Consider the following 20,989-nt stretch of genomic DNA (forward strand, 5'->3'; position numbering starts at 1 on the left):
TTTACACAAACTCTTGAGTGGTGACAGAGCTTTTCCCAGAGCCTATGCAATATTCCAGGCTTTGATGCAACCAGCAAAATGTCATCCCCAAAACAAGACTATCTGGAGGACTCGACCATCCACCAAGAAAACATCTTTAACTTGGATTCTCCACTGCATCTCCATCACAGTGGTGAATACCTTTTGTCACCATATATATTTTTCTTTTATGCCTCACCTAATGTTTGTGATTAGAGGTGCATTGAACAGGGTTATTAGTTATACCTTTCAAGGAATCTAGATTTTTACATATTAACAAAATATCATGTTGGAAAAGTGATTCTAAGGTGTTCTTTTACTCTACTGAATCAAATACTTCTTCATAATTGACAAACAATAATCAAAATGTGAGCTTTTATTTTCTACTTCTTTCATTCAAGTACAAAATGACAGAGATGTTGTCTGTTGTTCAATATCTCTTGCAAACACATGCTTATTTCCTACGAATACCCCCATCAAGGATGTTCTTGAATTGTGCGTAAATGACTCATATAAAGATTTTATATTGGTGAAAGAGTAGGCATATAGGTAAGGGATTGTTGATTTTTCCTTAGTCACCTATTTATTAATATTATTAAATTTACTAATAAGATCCAAGTTTTTTTTTTCATATCTTCTCCTTCAGAAACCTTTCATATACAAGGTGTCTCAAAAGTCTTAAGTATAGTCTAAAGCTATTAAGGCTGAAAATTGCACTAAGACTTTTGGGCCAGCCTCTGTATCTATCAGTACTCTCATAACACGTCTCCCTCAGAACCATTTTCTATATATACTTGGTCCAACCAGGCTGCTTTTCTCCTTTATTTTCTCTTTAATGCTACTTCTATCCCTCTTATAATCTTATCCTGGATTATGATGTTTGGTTACAAGCGTTCTTTCTCTACAACTCTTGATGATTAGCTTGTTATACAAATTGTTATACAGATCTCTTCCATTGTCGTTTGTTTATTGTTCTATATTTATCCTTAAATTCACTGGAGATTACTGTGCTTAAGGGGATTCCTTACAAAGTTTTCTTTAAATTGGTTTAACTTTCCACAGCTTTGCTATTCTTTACAAGACAATATTGCTTTATAACAATGTCCACCATTCTTCTCCATAAGATTTTACATGTTTACAAGTTTACTAACTGAAAGTAGTGTTGCCACATTTCTTCACTTGGCATGTAGATCAAACATTTACTGCTGATGGGGCTCATTTGGTTTTTCTCTTGTGATTTAGAGTGGCTAAAGTTTTGCCTTTTAATGGCCATTCATGTCATTTTTGATGCCTATTTTCCATTTTCATTGTTAGTTATTTGTTTAAATAATTCAAGACTCAATTGTTTCAACTGTATGCCATATCTCTATCTCATCATTATCTTTATAATTTTTATATTTGTTATATATCATATCAATTATTATATCCCAAATATCATAACAAGAAGATAATGCATTCTTTTTATATCCTGATCTTTTTCTTGACGATGTAGTGGTCTTATTGTTCTGATGCAGTGATTACTCTTATAGCAATAATAAGTCAACGTAATTAATTTTACTTTTTTGCAATGCTCTTTGGTGCTCACCAAACCTAGCACCTACCAATTCTTTTCTCGAAGAAACTGTTCCTGATACAAATGCATAAAGTATAGTCTACAAATCTCTGGCATCTTTCTTTCCCTTATCCTGAATACTTATCCTTAGTTCTACAATAAGGGATGACCAAATATTTTATGAAATCATATTTCTTGTGGCCTTTGCTTGTATGATAAGACCAACTCCACCAGTTTCTTCTTTGTTTGCCTCTTCAAGCCATTTAACTGTGTGACTATAGCTTTCGTTGAGTTGCAAAGTACTTTACAAATATTAACTAATTTTATACTAATAACAACCCTGGTGCTGTTATTATTATTATTATTCCCATTTCTCAGATGAAGAAACTAAATTTTGGAGAAGTTACGTGACTTTCCAAGGATCACACAGCTAGTCAATGTCTGAGGCCTCATTTAAACTCAGATCTTCCTGATTCTACACACAACACTATCTACTGCACCATCTAAGTGCCTTGAATACCTTTAATACTCTATTACTTTTCATTTCATTCACTCACAAAAACTCACTTTTAAAATGCTTACTCTATGCTAGGTGATAGGGAAAATAAAGCTTTTTCAAGCACGACCCAAGAAGAATAACAACAAAGCTGAGATTTAAGCTTCAGTCCTTGATTCCCAATCTAGTCCTCCTTTCCACGACAACACACTTCCTCTTTGGAGGTATCTGAGCAGTCCTTTTAACACTAGCCCAGGCAAAAGTTTAGAGAAACTATGAAATATTGTAAATTCCCAAATCTAAAGGAAACCATTAAATGACTATTTCTAGATTGGCCAAAGCAGTAAAGTTTAGGCTTGCCTTCTCAGAGATTAATAAAGAATAAGAAAACATTCCCTATATTTCTGAGAGTACCAATGAAATTTTATAAGGAGTGTGGAGTGTCACCTCCTGGGAAATAACGCTGTATCCCTCTGCCCTGAGACAAATAAACTGAGCAACTTTGCCTCCTGTTTCCTGTCATACCCCTCCAGCTCTTTTGGTCCAGAATCCCCAGCCCCTACGCTAACCCACTTGAGATTGGTGGAAATAAGATCACTTTCCATTTGAGGCAATGCTGTGTTAGTTTTCTATCAACTGTTAACTCTACTTTCTTCTACCTTCCTCCATCTACTTCTTTTGTTTTTATTCTTCTATTCATTTCTTTTCATTTTATTTGCTCCCTTTTCTCTTTACTACTCCTTAGGCTTCCTAGTTGCTAAAATGGTATTATCTTCCCCTGGTTAGTCTTTATGCTTGCACTGAAGTTGAAGAACTCTAGCCTAGGGAGTAGTCTGAGGCATCTTTCTTTAGGAAGAAAGTATCAGGCATTTTCACACAAGCAAGTCCAAGTTCCCTTGATGGCCACAGTGTAATCTGGAACACTCACCATCAATTGGCAGGTGTTTGAGGAGATCCTGATATTCTCCTGTGAGTATGATCCCCATGTCCTTCAGAAAGTTTTCCAGGTTTTGAGCATCAATGTTTTCTGTTTATAAAATATGAGAATGTGAGGAATCTGTAATGAGTCTAGGGGTGAAAGATGCCCCTTATTCCTATGTCTTATCATCTCTAAATTCAACAAGAAGAGAGAGTTAGCCTTTGAGATAAGACTACACATAAAGGGAAAGTCATGTGGGAATACAGAAATAGAAATTATTTCCTTCTGGTTCAGAGAACTATTCTAGATTGAAGAGGCCCACACTGAGGAATGTGAAATGGTCATTAGACAATTATCTGGTGAAGACAGACAAATCAATGACCCATCAAGGTACGTGGGTCTAGCTAATAAGTTGGGCTTCTTTATCCTGCCTTTAGCCCAATTGCTTCAACTTGTCTGAATATAATCCCACGCTTTACCACTGGATTAGGGACCTAGAATGTTGTCTGTCTCCACATTAGGAAAAATGAAGCAAGAACAATATATATTATGTTCCAGGAAATTCAGGACTTGCTACAAAGGGACTGAAGAGAATTTGTCAAGCTTATAAGTGGATTTAAATAGAGTGATGATCATTTAGCACAATTCATCCACGATAGGGAGTGTCACAGTTGTTATTCAGTACTCCTCATTCTTACTATCCCATATCTAATTAATTGTTGAATCTTGCCACTTGTCCCTCCATAACATCTTTCATATCTACCCCCTTTTGTCCCAACTCACACAACCAGATCAGTAGCTCAAGTCATCATCCATTTCTCCCTTTAAGAGATGTTAGAATGCCCCCAATCAGTCTTCCTGCCTCAAAAGTCTCTTCCCGCCCCAGTCCATCTTTTACACAGCTGCCAATCTGATTCTGTTTAAGCACAGATCTACTGACTATGTCACTTAATAAACTCCCCTAGTTTCCTATTTCTTCTGGATTAAATACGTAAACTCCTGTCTCTTTAGATTTTATACCTTTTCAGTCTCATTATATGTCACTTTCCCTTGCCTATTTTCTGTTCTTCACATATGGCCTATTTCCTGTCTCTATATTATCTTACTAGCTGTCCCCCATGTTCTCTTTACTTTTACCTCAGAGTTCCTCTCTTCCTTTAAGGTAGGTGAACCACAATCTCTGCCTTCAATGAGGAGACTTTCCTGATTCGCGTACTGCTAGGACCCTCCCTCCCAAATTATGTTGTATTTATTCTGCATATATTACCTGTGTACATATTATGTTTCTCAAGAGAATTCAAGCTCCTTGTGAGTTGGGACTATTTTATTGTTTTTATCTTTGTATCTCTAGTGCTTAGCATAGATCTAATGGGCACCTATTAAATGCTTGCAAGTTGATTATCTCTGTCTATGCAAATCAACAAATTATTTTGATATACACTATTAACAAAGCTGCTTAAGAAGGGAAATAATTTGCCCCACAGTCACACAACGAGTAAGTGTCAGAGGCAGGATTTGAATAGAGGAATCCTTGACTTGAAGTTATACCTCTATCCATGCTTCCTCTCGTGGATTGCTGTGAAAAATAATGTGATTTATCTTCTTCTCATCATTACTTCTCACTTACCTTTAATAATTTTCATCTTATCCATAAATTTATTCAGGGCAACCAGCCCATCATCTATAAGACAAAACACATATTAGACAGATACCCAAAGATGCAGAGCCTCACAAACAGAGTATTACATTCTGAAATTATGAGATAAGCCAGAGGAATTTAGGTTTTTTTTTCTGAATTCAGGTAATTACCTTGAAATTTTATCCAATTTCCCCTTAAGATTAATTTATAATGTGCAGCTGAACAATGAATAAAATTCTCAATCTATAAATTGATAATAATAATAGTAAGAAAAATAGTTAGCTTTTACATAAGGCTTTAATGTTTGCAAAATGCTTTACAAATATTAACTTGGTTTAATCTCTCAGAAACCTTGGGAGGCAGGTGCTATTATTATCTCCCTTTTAGAGATGGGGAAACTGAGACTGAGAGAGGTTAAACTGCTTGCCTGGGGCACCTAGGTAGCACAGTGGATAGAGTGTCAGGCCTGGAATCAGGAAGACTCATTTTCATGAGTTTCAGTCTGGCCTTAGACACTCATTATCTTTTTGACCCTGCAGAAGTCATTTAACCCTGTTTTGCCTCAGTTTCCTCATCTGTAAAATGAGCTGGAGAGTGAAATGGCAAACCACTTTAGCATCTTTGCCAAGAAAACCTAACATGCTGTCACAATAATTAGGACAAGACTGAAATGGCTGTATAACAGCAACAAAAAGGATTACACAGCTAGTTCATGTCTAAGACTTTGAACACAGGTCCTCCTGAGTCAGGGTCCAGGCCTATATCCACTATATCATGTAGCCATCTCACAAAATCATTGAGGGAGGTTCCTTTCTCTTAGCTATTGAGCATCAGGAGAACTTGTATTTTAACTGGCTATTTTATTTTGGCACATGAAATTCCGGACATTTTAAGAGTAAGATGGAAAGAATTGATGCCTTCCTATGTTTTGGCCTCCACTTCCTTCTCTGTGAAATGAAAGGATTAGACTAGGTAATCTCCATGTCCCTTTCCAGCATGGACATGACATGAATCTGTGTACTAGGAAACTGTCATTTTTTATTGGTAACACAAGGAAAAGAGGACCTAGTTTTTTCCTTTAATGTTCTGACCACAATCTTTCTTGTGGCTAATATTTTTAATATTAATGAATCTTTTTCTTTGCAAATTTGCTTTACTTTGTCAAACTGGTTAAATGGAAGTCATATTGTCTATGAGGTAACAAATATATAATTTTATTGGCAAGGTCATGGATTCTTGAAATGTTGAGGATTCACACCCCTTGACAACTGGCCAGAATGGCTTAGAACTGAAAACTCTATTTTATTTTTACTGAAATCATGAATTTTGGCCCAGTTAGAGATGCTGTTTAGTCTTTACAACTACAGGCTAATTTTTAAGCAGCTTATAACATACATTTCTTCCATTACCATGGTGAGGTAAAATTTTAAAGTCTCAGCTAGCAAATCTTTAATGGTCCCCTGTATAAGAACATTAAGACTAAGTTGATAGGGGATCATTTTTAGAATGATCCCCACTAGATGCTTTTTATTTTTTTTTGCCAAAGAAAAATGAAAGGATATACTTAGGTTGTAATCTGCTCAGTCTACTCAAACCACTGAAAATATAGATCTTTTAAAACAATAATAATGGCTGGCATATAATGGTTTCAGGTTTACAGTACCGTACATATATATATGTGTATATATATATATATATATATGTGTGTGTGTGTATATATATGTGTGTGTGTGTGTATATATATATATACATACATATATATATATATATATATATACGCTTATTTTTTCATTTGATTCTCACAACAACCTTATATAGCAGACACTATTACTACTCCCATTACAGATGAGGAAAGAGAGATTAAGCGAGGATCAGTGATTTGTCCAGGATCATACTATAAGTATCTAAAGCAGGATTTGAACTTAGGTTTTCTTGAGTCCAAGTTGAGTACTAGAAAATTTCATCTGGCTGGTTAGGATTCCTTGATTCACACTGGGTTTCTCTCCTTAAAAAGGACCACTAGGCAGGTGAGGCCTGTGGTAAAGAGTAAGGAGTCTACCATTCCTGTATTCTACTCAGTGGCATTCTGGGAGACTCTTGACTTGAAGGTTCAGTCACATAATATTTCATCATACATTATGATGGGCTTTCTCTACAGGTATTTTTCTCTTTACATGTGAGCTAAATTAGGATCCTTTCAGAAATTCTCAGACAGGAAGGAAAAGCTTCACCAAAAGCACACAGGGGCATAAGAAATGCTCACCATCAATTGGCAGGTAACTCAATAGCTCCTCAATTTCGCTATCTGTGAGCTTGATCCCCAGGTTTCCCAGAACCTTGTCCAGGTTGCTAATATCAATATTCCCTCCTTCAGAAAGAAGAAAATTGAAGAACATAATCAACCAAGCATTTATTAAGTCCTTATTATATGTTAGGCACTATACTAAATTGTAGGGATTCAAAGCCAAGCCAACTCAACAAACATCTATGAAGTGCTTACTATGTATCAGGCACTGTACTAAGTGCTGGGAGTAAAAAGAAAATCAAAAGCACTGTCCCTGCCCTTAAGGAACGCACAGTCTAATAGGGGAGATGAATAAGAGAAATATGTAATTATACCCAAGAGGAACAAATTATATAAAACCTATATGTAATTACAATTATTCTGTAAATTTCAGAACTGGATTTATCATTCCTAGTTTGAGGGTGAGATAATACAAATAACAATTCACATATATAATGTACTTTCCAAATGCTCTCCAAACTCATTTTGAAAGACACAGCGACAGTTTCTAAGGACACACATAGAGAGTCACTGGGAGAGCTTGGAAGGTGATATATTGCTATGATCTTGGTCCAAGAGACCCTGCCAATCTTTTTAAGAGAAGCCTTCATACCACACAGTAAGAAATGAACTGGTTAAGGCTGATGGATTCTGGCAAAGCAGACAGCTAATCTACATACTTTAGGCCACAGAGTTTGACATTCTCTACAGGGACAGAATCTGGTGAATTGCCTCCTCCAGTTTGTGCATAAAGAACTGGAGGTCATGAGGTAGAAATGCTGAATCAGTACATTGGAAGGATAAGAGAATTCATGGTATAATCACTGAGAAGAAATAAAATACTTTTTCACTCACCATTGAGTTTCTTCACAGCATTTATAAGGGCTTTCTTACTTATCTTCCCTAGGGCTGTAAGAGAAGGTGTAATTCAGGTCACAGAGGAAGTAACAGAGAATTACAATAATAGCACAGAGTTCATCATTTTGTAAACCCAGCCTATAAAGAATGTCCTATGCCTTCCTTGCTCTCCAAATGAGAATGAAGAAAGAAGAAATGTTCTCAAGGGGATGAATCCATCCCTTTCATTAACACAGATTCTTCTGATTCTATGGTAAAACAATCTATTATAGTGAATGGAGGATTTATTGTAGAGAAAAACTTTGCTTCAAACAGATATTATTTCTTTCACAAGCTCTTGACTCAAATGCCTTTTTAAAGGAAGTAGTAGACAGTACTGGTTTGGAAAGAGGCTGGTTATTTTTAGTATCTGAAACTGTGACTCTCTATTATGTATCACTTGTTTTAAAAAATATACGATAAATTCAACAAGGTAATTCCAACATTGCTTCTCTATTACTTTTTCTTAACTCTTGTTCTCTTCTGTATATTTTACATATCTTTCTTTGATGTTCTTTTGATTCTTTATTCTTTTTTTGTATCACTTTCACTACTTCTTTCTCCTTCTCATGACTTTTATCACTTCTTCCCCAATAATAACCCTTGCTTATAATAAATAAAGATATTGTCAAGAAAAACATCCACACACTAGCCATATGTGAAAATATGTCTTGTTCTATACCTCCAGTCTACAACTTTTCTGGCAAGAGATGAGAATTATGATTCATCACCAGACTTCTGAAGTCAGAGCCCCAATTTTAAATATGATAATTTTATTAGAAATTCTTCAACTGATAAACACTTTGAGTCTTTTATCTTTTTCTTTAATCTCTTTCATGATGTGAACCAGGAAGCTCTATACAGGGGTTAAATGGTATAAAAAGTCTACTTCCTTTTTTACTTTAGCCTTAAATTGCTTTTCAGAATATTTGGACCAATTCACAGTCTTACCAGCATTGCAGTAATATAACTGTCTTCCCATAGCTTCTCCAAATTTTCTGAATAAATATTAGCTTATTATTTTAGTAATTTAATGATTTATTTAGAAATTTAGTAAATTAATTAGTAATTTGATTTAGTAAATTAACAATTTAGCTAATATTGCCATTTGTTATTATACTGACATGGCCCAAACATGAGCAATTAAAATTTCCCCATTTATTTAATACTATATTTTTATAAAGGCTGTTTTTTAAGTTGTGTGCCTATAATTTCCCTGTCCATTTTGGTAGCTGGACTCAAATATTTTATAATTCTGTAGTTATTTTTAATGGAATAACTTTTAAAAAATCTCTTTCTGTTTTGTTTTGTTGGTAATAACATAGAAAGTTTGAAAATTTCTATGGTTTTATTTTCTATTTTTCTACTTCACTGGTTGTTTCAACCAATTTTAGTTGAATTTCTGGGGTCATCTAAATGAACTGTCATATTATCTGTAAAAACTGATAATTTTGTTTCCCTTCTGCCTCTACTTCTTTCTTCAATTTATTTTTGTATTGCAATAGGTATACTATACCAAATAAAAGTGGTGAAAATGGCTGTCCTTGCCTTACCCAGTTTTATTGGGAGAGGTCATCTTTTTCTCAGCAATGACAGTCCTATTTTTAACCAAATATAAAGTACATTAAAGTACAAAAGCTGCCCTAGTGAGTTTCCCTGTATGACATGTTGCTCAAATATACTCAAATGGATTTGTTTGAGAGTCCTCTGCAAAGATGCAGATGGCAGAGTGATAAACTTGGAAACATTTGGGTTTATATTATGTCTCATATGATTATTGGCTGTGTTGCCTCAGGTAAGTCACTTAACTTCTCTAGGTCTCAGCTTTTATTATCTTAAAATGCAGAGGTTGGACCTGATGCCCTTAAAGGTCCCTTCTAACTCTAAATTATATTAGCAACCCATCCATGCCTGCATTTCTTGTGTGACTTTTGTCCATGTCCTCCCAGAATTGTGCCATAGGGCTACCAACCAACTTGCTGAGAGTTTTCTTTGCCCTGTGTTGACATTTGAGGGTACCAATGGAGCACTCTGTTTATCTATTTGTTAACCCCTTACTCTTGCTCTGTGATAATTATATTTAACTGCTGTTCTTCAAAGTTCCTCATTGATTATATGGATTATATGTCGTAGCTTCGTTATAGCTACATAGCACCTCTCTATTCCCCTGTGTATGATACTCATTTTTTTCTTTTTTGTTATTAATTTATTTTGATTTATCAACAATCACTTCCACAAGCTTTTGGGTTTTAAATTTTTCTTCCCCCCCCTCCCCAAGATGATGCACTATCTGATATAGGCTGTACATATACATTCCTATTACACATATTTTCACATTAGTGATCAGGAAGAATTAGAACCAATAGGAGGAACCACCAGAAAGAGGAAACAAAATAAAAAGAAGAAAAAATAGCAAATAGTATGCTTCGATCTACATTTAAACTCCATAGTTCTTTCTTTGGATGTGGATAGCATTTTCCATCATGAGACCTTTGGAGATGGCTTAAATCCTTGCATTGCTGAGATGGACTAATTCTATCAACGTTAGTTACTGCACGATGTGGCTTTTACTGTGTACACCGTTCTCTTGGTTCTTCTCACTTCACTCAGCATCAGTCCATGTAAGTCTTTCCAGTTTTTTTCTGGTCTGCCTGCTCATCATTTCTTATAACACAATAGTATTCCATGACATTCATATACCACAACTTGTTCAGCCATTCCCCAATTGATAGGCATTCCCTCAATTTCCAATTCTTTGCCACTGCAAAAAGAGCTGCTATAAATATTTTTGTACATGTGGATCCTTTTCCCATTTTTACGATCTCTTTGGGATACAGCCCTAGAAGTGCTATTGCCAGCTCAAAGGGTATGCACATTTTTATAGCCCTTTGGGCATAGTTGTGATATTCATTTTTAACTCTTTGGAGACTGTTGTATTCCATGTCTTGCTAGAAGTAATACTGACAGAATGTTAGTATTAAAAAAGTGGGCCTTTGTTTCCACGGGAAACTTGATGTAATTAATGGAACTTTACTTTCCATAAAGGCAACCTAACCTGCTTTCCTCCTCTTCAAATCCGGGAAGAACTGGTCCATCTTTATTTTTTTATTTTCTATTTTTTGGTTAGGCAATGGGGTTAAGTGACTTGCCCAGGGTCACACACTTAGTGAGTGTTATGTATCTGAGGCCGGATTTGAACTCAGGTCCTCCTGACTCCAGGGCCGGTGCTCTATCTACTGCGCCACCTAACTGCCCCCCATCTTTACTTTTTCTCCCAGATGCACATGCGTAGGGACAAACCATCTAAGTCTGTGACATAAAGGCATGTTATGATTTGTGTCATGGATATTCTTTATTCACTTGGCCTTCCCTGTGTGGATGGTTTGCACAAACTCTTGAGTGGTTACAGAGCTCTTTCAGGAGGCTCTGCAGTATTCTAGGTTTTGATGTAACTAACAGGACTATCCAGAGGACTGAACCATCCACTAAAAACCCTCTTCACCTTGGACTCTCCATTGTATCTCCATCACAGTGCTGTATACCTTTTGTTACCACACATATTTCTGTTTTATGCCTTACCTGATATTTATTATCAAAGGTTCACTGAACAGGGTTATTAAGTGTTATACCTTTCAAGGACTCTAGATGGATTTTTACATATGGACAGGAAATACCTTGTTGGAATAAAAGACTCCAAGATTTTCTTTTGATCTACTGAATCAGTTTTTCAAAATCAACAAAGAAGTAAAATGTGATCTTATATTCTCTACATCTTTCAATCAGCTACAAAGTTGTTGTCTGTTGTTGAATATCTTTTGCAGACACCTGCTCATTCCCTATTAATATTCTTATCAAGGATGCTTTTGAATTGTTAGTAGAAGACTCATATAAAAATTTTGTATTGGTGGAAGAGTTGGCATATAGGTCAGTGACTGCTGATGCTTTCTCAGTCACCTGTTTATTAATATTAAATTTATTAATGAGAGCCAAGGTTTTTTTGTATCTCCCCTCTCTTTCAGACCTTCATATACAAGGTATTTCAAAAGTCTTAGTATCATTTAAAGCTATTAAAGCTTAAAATTGCACTAAGACTTTTGGGATAGCCTCTTTATCCAGTAGTACTCTTAGAATTGTGTCTCCTTCAGAATAAATCTCTATATACACTTGGTCCAATTGGCCAACTTTTCTCATCTTTGTTCTTTTTCAATGCCATCTCTGTCCCTTCCTTAATCTTATCGTGACTTGTTACGTTTGGGCACAAGTGTTCTACCTCTATTGCTCTTGATGGTTTGTTATACTAATCATTAGCGATCTTTTCCATTTTCCTTTATTTATGGTTCTATATTTATTCTCAAATCCACTGGAGATTACCATATTTAGGGGGATTCTTTACAAAATTCTCTACATTGGTTTAACTTTCCACAGCTTCTCTATGCTTTGTGAGACAATATTGGTTATAGCAATGTCCATAATCCTTTTCCATGAGATTTTACAAACAAGTTTACTAAATAAATATATTGCCATATTTCTTCACATGCATGTAAGTCAATCATTTCCTGACTAAGGTGTTTACTGGGCTCATTTGGTTTTCCTCTTGTGTCAACAGATTTCGTTAAAGTTCTTCCTTTTAATGAGCATTTGTGTAATTTTTGATGCTCATTTCCCATTTTCATCGTTAATTCCTTGTTTAAATAATTCAGAATTGAAGTGTTTCAATTGTATGCCATATGTTTTTTACTGTTGTTACTGATTTTTATATCATTTAATATATTTTTGATATATCAAGAATCATATCCAGAATATTATAGCAAGAAGATCATATATTTTTGTAATACTCTGATCCTTTTCTTGACAAGGTAGTAGTCTTATTGTTCACAACTGATCCAGTGATTATTTTTACATCAATAATTAGTCTTTTCTATCTGGTTAGATATAATCTATTTAACTTTCTTTCTTTCTTTCCTTTTTTTTAGGGCTTTTTGGTGCTTGCCAACTCTAGCACCCATCAGTTCTTTTTTTTTTAGGCAGTTGGATTAAGTGGGGGTCACACAGCTAGTAAGCGTCAAGTGTTCGGTCTGAGACTAGATTTGACTTCAGGTCCTCCTGACTTCAGGGCTGGTGCTTTATCCACTGCGCCACCTAGCTGCCCCCATCAGTTCTTTTCTTGAAGAAGCTATTCCTGATGCAAAGGCATGGAGCTTTTCTATAGTCTACAAATCTCTGGCATTTCCCTTTCCCTTATCCTGAATACTTATCCCTAGTTCTATAAGAAAGGATGACCAAATGTTCCATAAAATCATGTTTCTTGTTGCCTCATGATAAGACCAACTCCACAAACTTCTTTGTTTGCCTCCTCAAGTCATTTAATTGTATAACTATCACTTTCATTTAGTGATTTACAAATATTGACTCCTTTTATCCTCAAAACAACCTGGTGAGGTAGGTGCTATCATTATTTCCATTTCACAGATAAGGAAACTGGGGCAGCAATCAGAGGTTAAATATCTTTCCCAGGTCACACAGCTAGTAAATGTCAGAAGCCTCATTTAAACTCAGATCTTCCTAATTCTACACACAGCAACTCTAAGGTACCTTGAGTGCCTTCAGTACTCTATTACTTTTCATTTCATTCACTCATAAATACCCATTTTTAAAATGCTTACTCTACGCAAGGTGGTAGGTAAAATAAAACTTCTTTAGGTCCTACTCAAGAAGAATAACAACAAAGTTAAGACTGGAACTTTAGTCCTTGATTCCTAATCTAGTCTTCTCTTCCATGACACCACATTTTTTTCTTTGGGGGGATCTGAGGAGTCCTTTTAACACTAACCCAGGCCAAAGTTTAGAGAAACTGTGAAATATTGTGAATTCCCAAATCTAAAGGAAACCATTTACTCATTATTTCTAGATTGGCCAGAGCAGTATAGTTTAGGCTTGCCTTCTCAGAGTCTAATAAAGAATAAGAAAATGCTCCCAACTTTTTGGAGGATACCACTGAAATTTTATAAGGAGTGTGGAGTGTCACCTCATGGTCAATACCCCATGTCCTGCTGCCCTGAGACAAATAAACTGAGCAACTCTGCCTTCTTTTTCCTCTCACACTCTTCTAGCTCTTTTGGTCCAAAATCCCCAGCTCTCATGGCTAGCCCATTTGAGTTGGGTGGAAATAAGATCACTTTCTATCTGAAGCAATATTGGATTACTTTTCTATCAATGCTTAATACTACTCTCTTCTACCTTCCCCCACTCACTTCCTTTATTTTTATTCTTTTTTTAAAAAATATCTTTTCATTTTACTTGATCCCTTTTCTCTTTACCATTCCTTAGGCTTCCCTGCACTAAAGTTGAAGAATTCTAACCTAAGGAGTAGTCAGAGGTATCTTTCTTTAGAAAGTATCAGGATTTTTGGAACTAAGATGGTGGAGGCAGGCAGGAACTCACCTGAGCTCTCCCAAATATTCCTCCAAACAATGTTGGAATAACACCTTAAAACTAATTTTGGAGTGGGAAAACACTTTTCTAGTTCAGGAAAGCTTTTAGGGTCAGCAGGAAAGGTGTGTCTTACTGGGATTGAAGGGAAGCATGGTTTGTGCAGGCAGTGCCTGAGTAAGCCAGTGGCAGGCCACACTTCAGGGAGGCAGCAGTGAGGCCCCAGGTCAAGCTAGCATCATAACCCCACCCTCAGTGTAAACCAGCAGCTAATCATTGAGGCCCAGTGTAAACTAGCAGCAAGACCCTGAGCTGCAGTACAATAAGCTTGCAGTAGTGCCCTCTCTACTCCATGAACAAAGTCCAACTTTTACATAAAGTAAAAAGTTGTGAAATAGGCAGAAAAATTAGCAGAAAACATACAAAAGAACCTGATCATAGAAAGTTATTATAGTGACAAGGAGAATCAAGGCACGAAGTTAGAAAGGAACAACAGTGTCAAAATGGCTATAGACAAAGCCTCAAAGAAATATGTGAATTGGTCTCAGGTTGAAAAGAACTCCTGGAATAGTTAAAAAAGCATTTTAAAATCAAATATGATAGGTACAAGAAAAGCCAGGAAAAGAAATAAGAGTAATGCAAGAGAATCATGAAAAAAGAGTCAACAGCTTGTTAAAGGAAGACTCTCTTCCTCTACATGGAAAATATATACAAAAATTCTCTGAAGAAAACAACTCCATAAGAAGTAGAAGTGGCCAAATGGAAAAGGAGGCACAAAAATTCACTGAAGAAAATAATTCCTTAAAAATTAGAATTGGGCAAGTGGAAGCTAATGACTCCCATGAGACATCAAGAATCAGACAAACAAAATCAAAAGAATGAAGAAATAGAAGAAAATGTAAAATACTTCACTGGAAAAACAACTGACCTGGAAAATAGATCCAAGAGAGATAATTTAAGAATTATTGGACTATCTGAAAGCCATGATCAAAAAAAAAGCATGGCTATTATCTTTCAAGAAATTACTAAGGAAAACTGCCTGATTTCCTCAAACCAGAGGATAAAATATAAATTGAAAGAATCTACCAATCATCTCCTTAAAGAGATCCCAAAATGAAAACTCCTAAGAATATTATGGCCAATATTCTAGAACTCCCAGGTCAGGGAGGATATATTGTAAGCATTCAGAAAGAAACAAATCAAATATCGTGGAGCCACATTCAGGATTATAAAGTGATTTAGCAGCTTCTTCATTAATGTATTAGAAGACTTGGAATATGATATTCCAGAAGGCAAAGGAGCTAGGATTACAACCAAGAATTACCTACCCAGTGAAAATGAGTATAATCCTTCAGAGGAAAAAATGGATATTTAATGAAATAGAGGACTTTCAAACATTCCTAATGAAAAGACCAGAGCTGAACAAAAGATTTGATCTTCAAATACAAGGCTCAAGAGAAGCATAAAAAAGTAACAGGAAAGAGAAAATATAAGAGACTCAATAAGGTTAAACTGTTTGGGAAACTATTTGGGAAGATGATACTTATAACTCTTAAGAATGTTATCACTATTAGGGCAATTAGAAGGAGTATACATAGACAGAGGTTGCAAGTGTGAATTGACTATGATGGGATGGTATAAAAAACATTAATGGGTAAGAAAGAGGATTGCATTAGGATAAGAGTGAAGAGAGAGATAAAATGGGGTAAATTATCTCATGTGAAAGATGTATGAAAGCGCTGTTACAATGGAGGGGAAGATGGTGGGTTGGTAGGCAATGCTCGCACCTTACTATCATCAGAATTGGTTCAAAAAAGGAATAACATACACACAGTTGGATACATAAATCTATCTTATTCTACAGAGAAGAAAGAAGGGATGGGGATAAGAGAATTGAGGGGGACTAATAGAAGGGAGAATAAATTGGGGGAGGTGGTAGTCAGAAATAAAACATTTGTAAGGAGGGGTAGGATAAAAGGTGAGAGAGAGAAAGAAGGATAAATTGGAGAAAATAGGACAGAGGGAAATACACAGTTAGTTATCTTCAGTGTAAATGTGAATGGGATGAACTCACCCATAAACCAGAAATGGATAGTAGAATGGATTAAAAGCCAGAAGCCTACAATATGCTGTTTACAGGAAACACATTTGAAGCAGAGAGACATACACAGAGCAAAGGTAAGGGCCTGAACAGAATCTATTATACTTCAGCTGAAGAAAAAAAAAGGAAGGGCAGCAATCATGATTTCAGATAAAGCAAAAGCAAAAATAGATCCAATTAAAAAGAATAAGCATGGAAACTATATTTTGCTAACAGGTACCACAGACAAAGAAGTAATATCAATACTAAATATATGTGTACCAATTGGTATAGCATCTAAATTTTTAAAAGAGAAGTTAAATGAGTTACAGGAGGAAATAGGCAGTAAAACTATACTAGTGGAGGACCTCAACTTCCCCCTCTCTGAACTAGATAAATCTAACTAAAAACTAAACAAGAAACAAGCAGGTGAAAAGAATTTTTTCAAAAATTAGATATGATAAACCTCTTGAGGAAACTGAATGGGAATAGAAAGGATTATACTTTTTTTCTCAGTGGTACAGGGCACCTATACAAAAACTGATCATGCCAAATGCAGAAAAGCAGAAATATTAAATGTATCCTTTTCAACAATAATAAAATAAAATTACATTCAATAAAGGGTAGTGGGGAGATAGATTAAATATTAATTGGAAACTAAATAATCTAATTTTAAGGAATAACCATAGAAACAAAACATGGAAACAAAGAACAAATCATTAAAGAGAATACCAAAATTTATGGGATGCAGCCAAAGCAGTCCTTAGGGGGAAATTTATATCTCTAAATGTTTACATCAGTAAAACAGAGAAAGAACAAATCAGTGAACTGGACAGGCAACTAAAAAACCCCAAGAAAAAGACAGATTAAACATTAAACATTAAACGGTTAAACATTAAATTGGACATCCTGAAAATCAAAGGAGAGATTAATAAAATTGAAAGTAAGAAAACCATTGAACTGATAAAAAATCTAGATGTTGGTTTTATTTAAAAAAAAACAACCAATAAAATAGATAAATCTTTGTTAATTTGATTTTAAAAAGTAACAAAGAAAACCAAATTGCCAATATAAAAAGTGAAAGGGGTGAATTTACCACCAATGAAGAGGAAATTAAAGCAATTATTAGGAGTTATTTCACCCAATTATATGCCAATAAGTCTGACAATCTGTGTGAAATGGATCAATATTTACAAAAATATAAATTGCCTAGATTAACAAAAGAGGGAATAAAATAGGTAAATAACCTCATTTTAGAAAAATAAATTGAATAAACCACCAATGAACTTTCTAAGAAAAAAAATCCTCATATCCAGATTCACAATTGAATTTTACCAAACATTTAAAGAACAATTAATTCCCATTCTGCATAAACTATTTGGAAAAAAACAGGTAAATAAGGAGTCCTACCAAATTCCTTTTATGAGACAAATATGATGCTGATACCTAAATCAGAAAGAATAAAAACAAAGAAAGAAAACTATAGACCAATTTCCCTAATGAATATTGATGCAAAAATTCTAAATAAAATACTAGCAAGAAGATTACAGAAATATATCACAAGGATCATATACCATGACTAGGTGGGATTTATACCAGGAATGCTGGGTTGGTTCAATATTAGAAAAACTATCAGCATAGTCAATCACATCAATAACAAAAGCAACAAAAATCATATGATTATCACAATAGATGCAGAAAAAGCCTCTGACAAAATACAACACCCATTCCTATTAAAAAATACTAGAGAACATAGAAATAAATGGAGATTTCCTTAAAATGATAAGTTGTATCTATCTAAAATTATCGCCAAGTATTATCTATAATAGGGATAAACTAGAAGCCTTACTAGTAAGAGTAGGGATAAAGCAAGGATGTCCATTATGACCACTATTATTCTTTCTTTCTTTTCTTCTTTTTTTTTGCAAGGCAATTGGAGTTAAGTGACTTGTCCAGGGTCACACAGCTAGTTAAGTGTCAAATGTCTGAGACCAGATTTGAACTCAGGTCTTCCTGATTCCAGGATCACACCACCATTATTCAATATTGTATTAGAAATGTTAGCTATAGCAATAAGAGAAGAAAAAGAAATGGAAGGAATTAGAATAGGTAATGAGGAAACAAAACTATCACTCTTCACAGATGGTATGATGGTATACTTAGAGAATCCTAGCTAGGTGGCACAGTGGATAGAACACTGGCCCTGAATTCAGGAAGACCTGAGTTCAAATCTAGCCTCAGACATGTAACATTTACTAGCTATGTGACTCTGGGCAAGCCACTTAACCCCACTGCCTAGCCAAAAAAAGAAAAAAAATAGAGAGATCCTAGAGAATCAACTGAAAAACTACTGAAATAGTTAACAATGTTGGCAAAGTTGCAGAATATAAAATAAACACACATAAATCATCAGCATTTCTATATATTACTAAAAAAGTCCAGCAGCAAGAGATAGGAAGATAAATCCATTTAAAATAACTGCATTTAAAAAAACAACATAAGATACTTGGAACAAACCCAAGAACTACATGAACACAACTACAAAACACTTTTCATACAAATAAAGTCAGTTCTAAACAACTGGAAAATATTAATTGCTCATGGGTTGGTTGAGCCAATTTAATAAAAATGACAAGTTTACCTAAATTAATCTACTTATGCAGTGCCATATCTATCAAAATACCAAAAATATTTTGTAGAAGTAGAAAAAAAATAATAAAAAAGAATACAAGTCATGGTCAAAGGACAGGAACAGGCAGTTTTCAGAAGAAGAAATCAAAGCAATCTGTAGTCATAGAAAAAAAAGTTCTAAATCACTATTGATTAGAGAAATGAAAATGAAACAATTCTGAATTATTACCTCACACCTACCAGATTAGCTATATGACAGAAAAGGAAAATGCTATTAGAAAGGGTGTGGGAAAACTGGGGCACTAATGTATAGCTGATGGAGTTGCAATCCAATGATTCTGGAGAGCAATTTGGAACTATGCTATATAGGCTATAAAGGACTATAAGACAGTACATGCTTTTATCCAGCAATACCACTACTAGGTCTATATCCTAAAGCAATAAAAATGGGAAAAGAACTTTAAGTACAAAAATATCTATAGTAGCTCTTTTTGTGGTGGCTAAGAATTGGAAATTGAGAAGCTATCCATCAATTGTGGAATGGCTGAACAAGCTGTGGAATATGATTGTAATGGAATACTATTGTGCTATAAGAAATGATGAGTAGGATGCTTTTTAAAAAATCTCAAAATACTTACATGAATTGATGCAGAGTGAAGTGAGCAGAACCAGAAGAACATTGCACATAGTAACAGCAATACTGTATGGTGAACAACTATGAATAATTTAGCTATTCTCAGCAATACATTGATCCAAAAAAATCCTAAAGGACTTGTGATAAAAAAAACGCTATCTACCTCCAGAGAAAAAAATGGTGGGGTCTAAATATAGACCAAAGCATATTCTCGTCCTCTCTTCTTTCTTTCTCTCTTTCCATTCTTCTTTCTTTCCTTCCTTTCCATTCTTCTTGCTTTCCTTCTCTTCCTCCCTCCTTCCCTTCCTTTCTTTCCTTTCTTCCACCAAGTGACTAATATGGAAACATGTTTTACATGATTGTATATGGATAACCTATATCAGATTGCTTATTGTTTCAGGGAGAGAGAAGGGAAGGAGGGAGATAACTTGGAACTAAAAAAACCCAACAACTGCAAATGTTAATTGTTTTTACATGTAATTGGGGAAAAATAAAATATTATTAAAAAATAAAAAAAGAAAGTATCAGACATTTTCACACAAGCAAGCCCAAGTTCCCCAATGGCCACCATGTAATGTGAACACTCACCATCAATTGGCAGGTGTTTCAGGAGATCCTGATATTCATCTTCTGTGAGTATGATCCCCATGTCCTTCAGAAAGTTTTCCAGGTTTTGAACATCAATGTTTTCTATTTATAAAAGATGAAAATGGTGAGTGATGGGAATGTGAGGAATCTGTAATGACTCCAGAGGCTGAAAGATGCCACCTATTCCTGTATTTCATCATCTCCAAAATCAACAAGGAGAGGAGACTTAGCCTTTGAGATAAGCCTACACATAAAGTCAAAGTCATTTGGGAATTCAGAAAGAGAATTGTTTCCTTCTGGTTCAGAGGACTATGCTAGACTAAAGCGGCCTACACTAAGGAATGTAAAATGGTTATTTGGTGAACAGTGGCAAAATCAGTGACGTATTAAGATGCATACGTCTAGCTAACAGGTAGGGTTTGGTTATCTTTGCCTTTATCCCAAGTTGTTTTGATTCATCCAAATGCAATCCCACACTTTACCACTGGCTTGGAGACCTAGAACGTTGTCTGTCTCAATACTGTAGCAAAAGTGAAGCATGAACATGCCTACTATATTCCAGGAAATACAGGATTTACCACAAAGAGACTGGAGAGAATTTGGTAAACTTGAAAGTGGATTTAAATAGAGTTGATGATCATTTGACACCTTTATTCACAACAAGTAATGTCACAGTTGTTTTCCTGGGCTCCTGACTCTCTCTCACCCCCACTCTCCTATAACCTATCAGTTGACAAATCTTGTCATTTCTCCTCTATAACATCATTCACATCTATCCCCTTTTCTTTCTACTCACACAACCACATCCTTAGCTCAAGACAT

General features: G+C 35.2%; 1 protein-coding gene across 1 annotated transcript in view; it reads right to left on the reverse strand.

Moving 5' to 3' along the window:
- The window catches only part of EFCAB3 (EF-hand calcium binding domain 3), a 91,695-nt gene extending 82,908 nt beyond the window's left edge, over positions 1 to 8,787 (reverse strand). Inside the window, exons 1-5 of the mRNA XM_078155748.1 lie at positions 8,757 to 8,787; positions 7,764 to 7,817; positions 6,888 to 6,992; positions 4,613 to 4,666; positions 2,995 to 3,093 (exon numbers count right to left, since the gene is read on the reverse strand). Of these exons, the coding sequence (XP_078011874.1) occupies positions 2,995 to 3,093; positions 4,613 to 4,666; positions 6,888 to 6,992; positions 7,764 to 7,817; positions 8,757 to 8,787 (343 nt within the window). The remainder of the gene's footprint in view (positions 1 to 2,994; positions 3,094 to 4,612; positions 4,667 to 6,887; positions 6,993 to 7,763; positions 7,818 to 8,756) is intronic.
- Positions 8,788 to 20,989: the final 12,202 nt, after the last annotated feature.

This window comes from Phascolarctos cinereus, unplaced genomic scaffold, assembly GCF_003287225.1.
Source record: "Phascolarctos cinereus isolate Bilbo 61053 unplaced genomic scaffold, phaCin_HiC Scaffold_5;HRSCAF=322, whole genome shotgun sequence".
NCBI lineage: Eukaryota > Metazoa > Chordata > Mammalia > Diprotodontia > Phascolarctidae > Phascolarctos > Phascolarctos cinereus.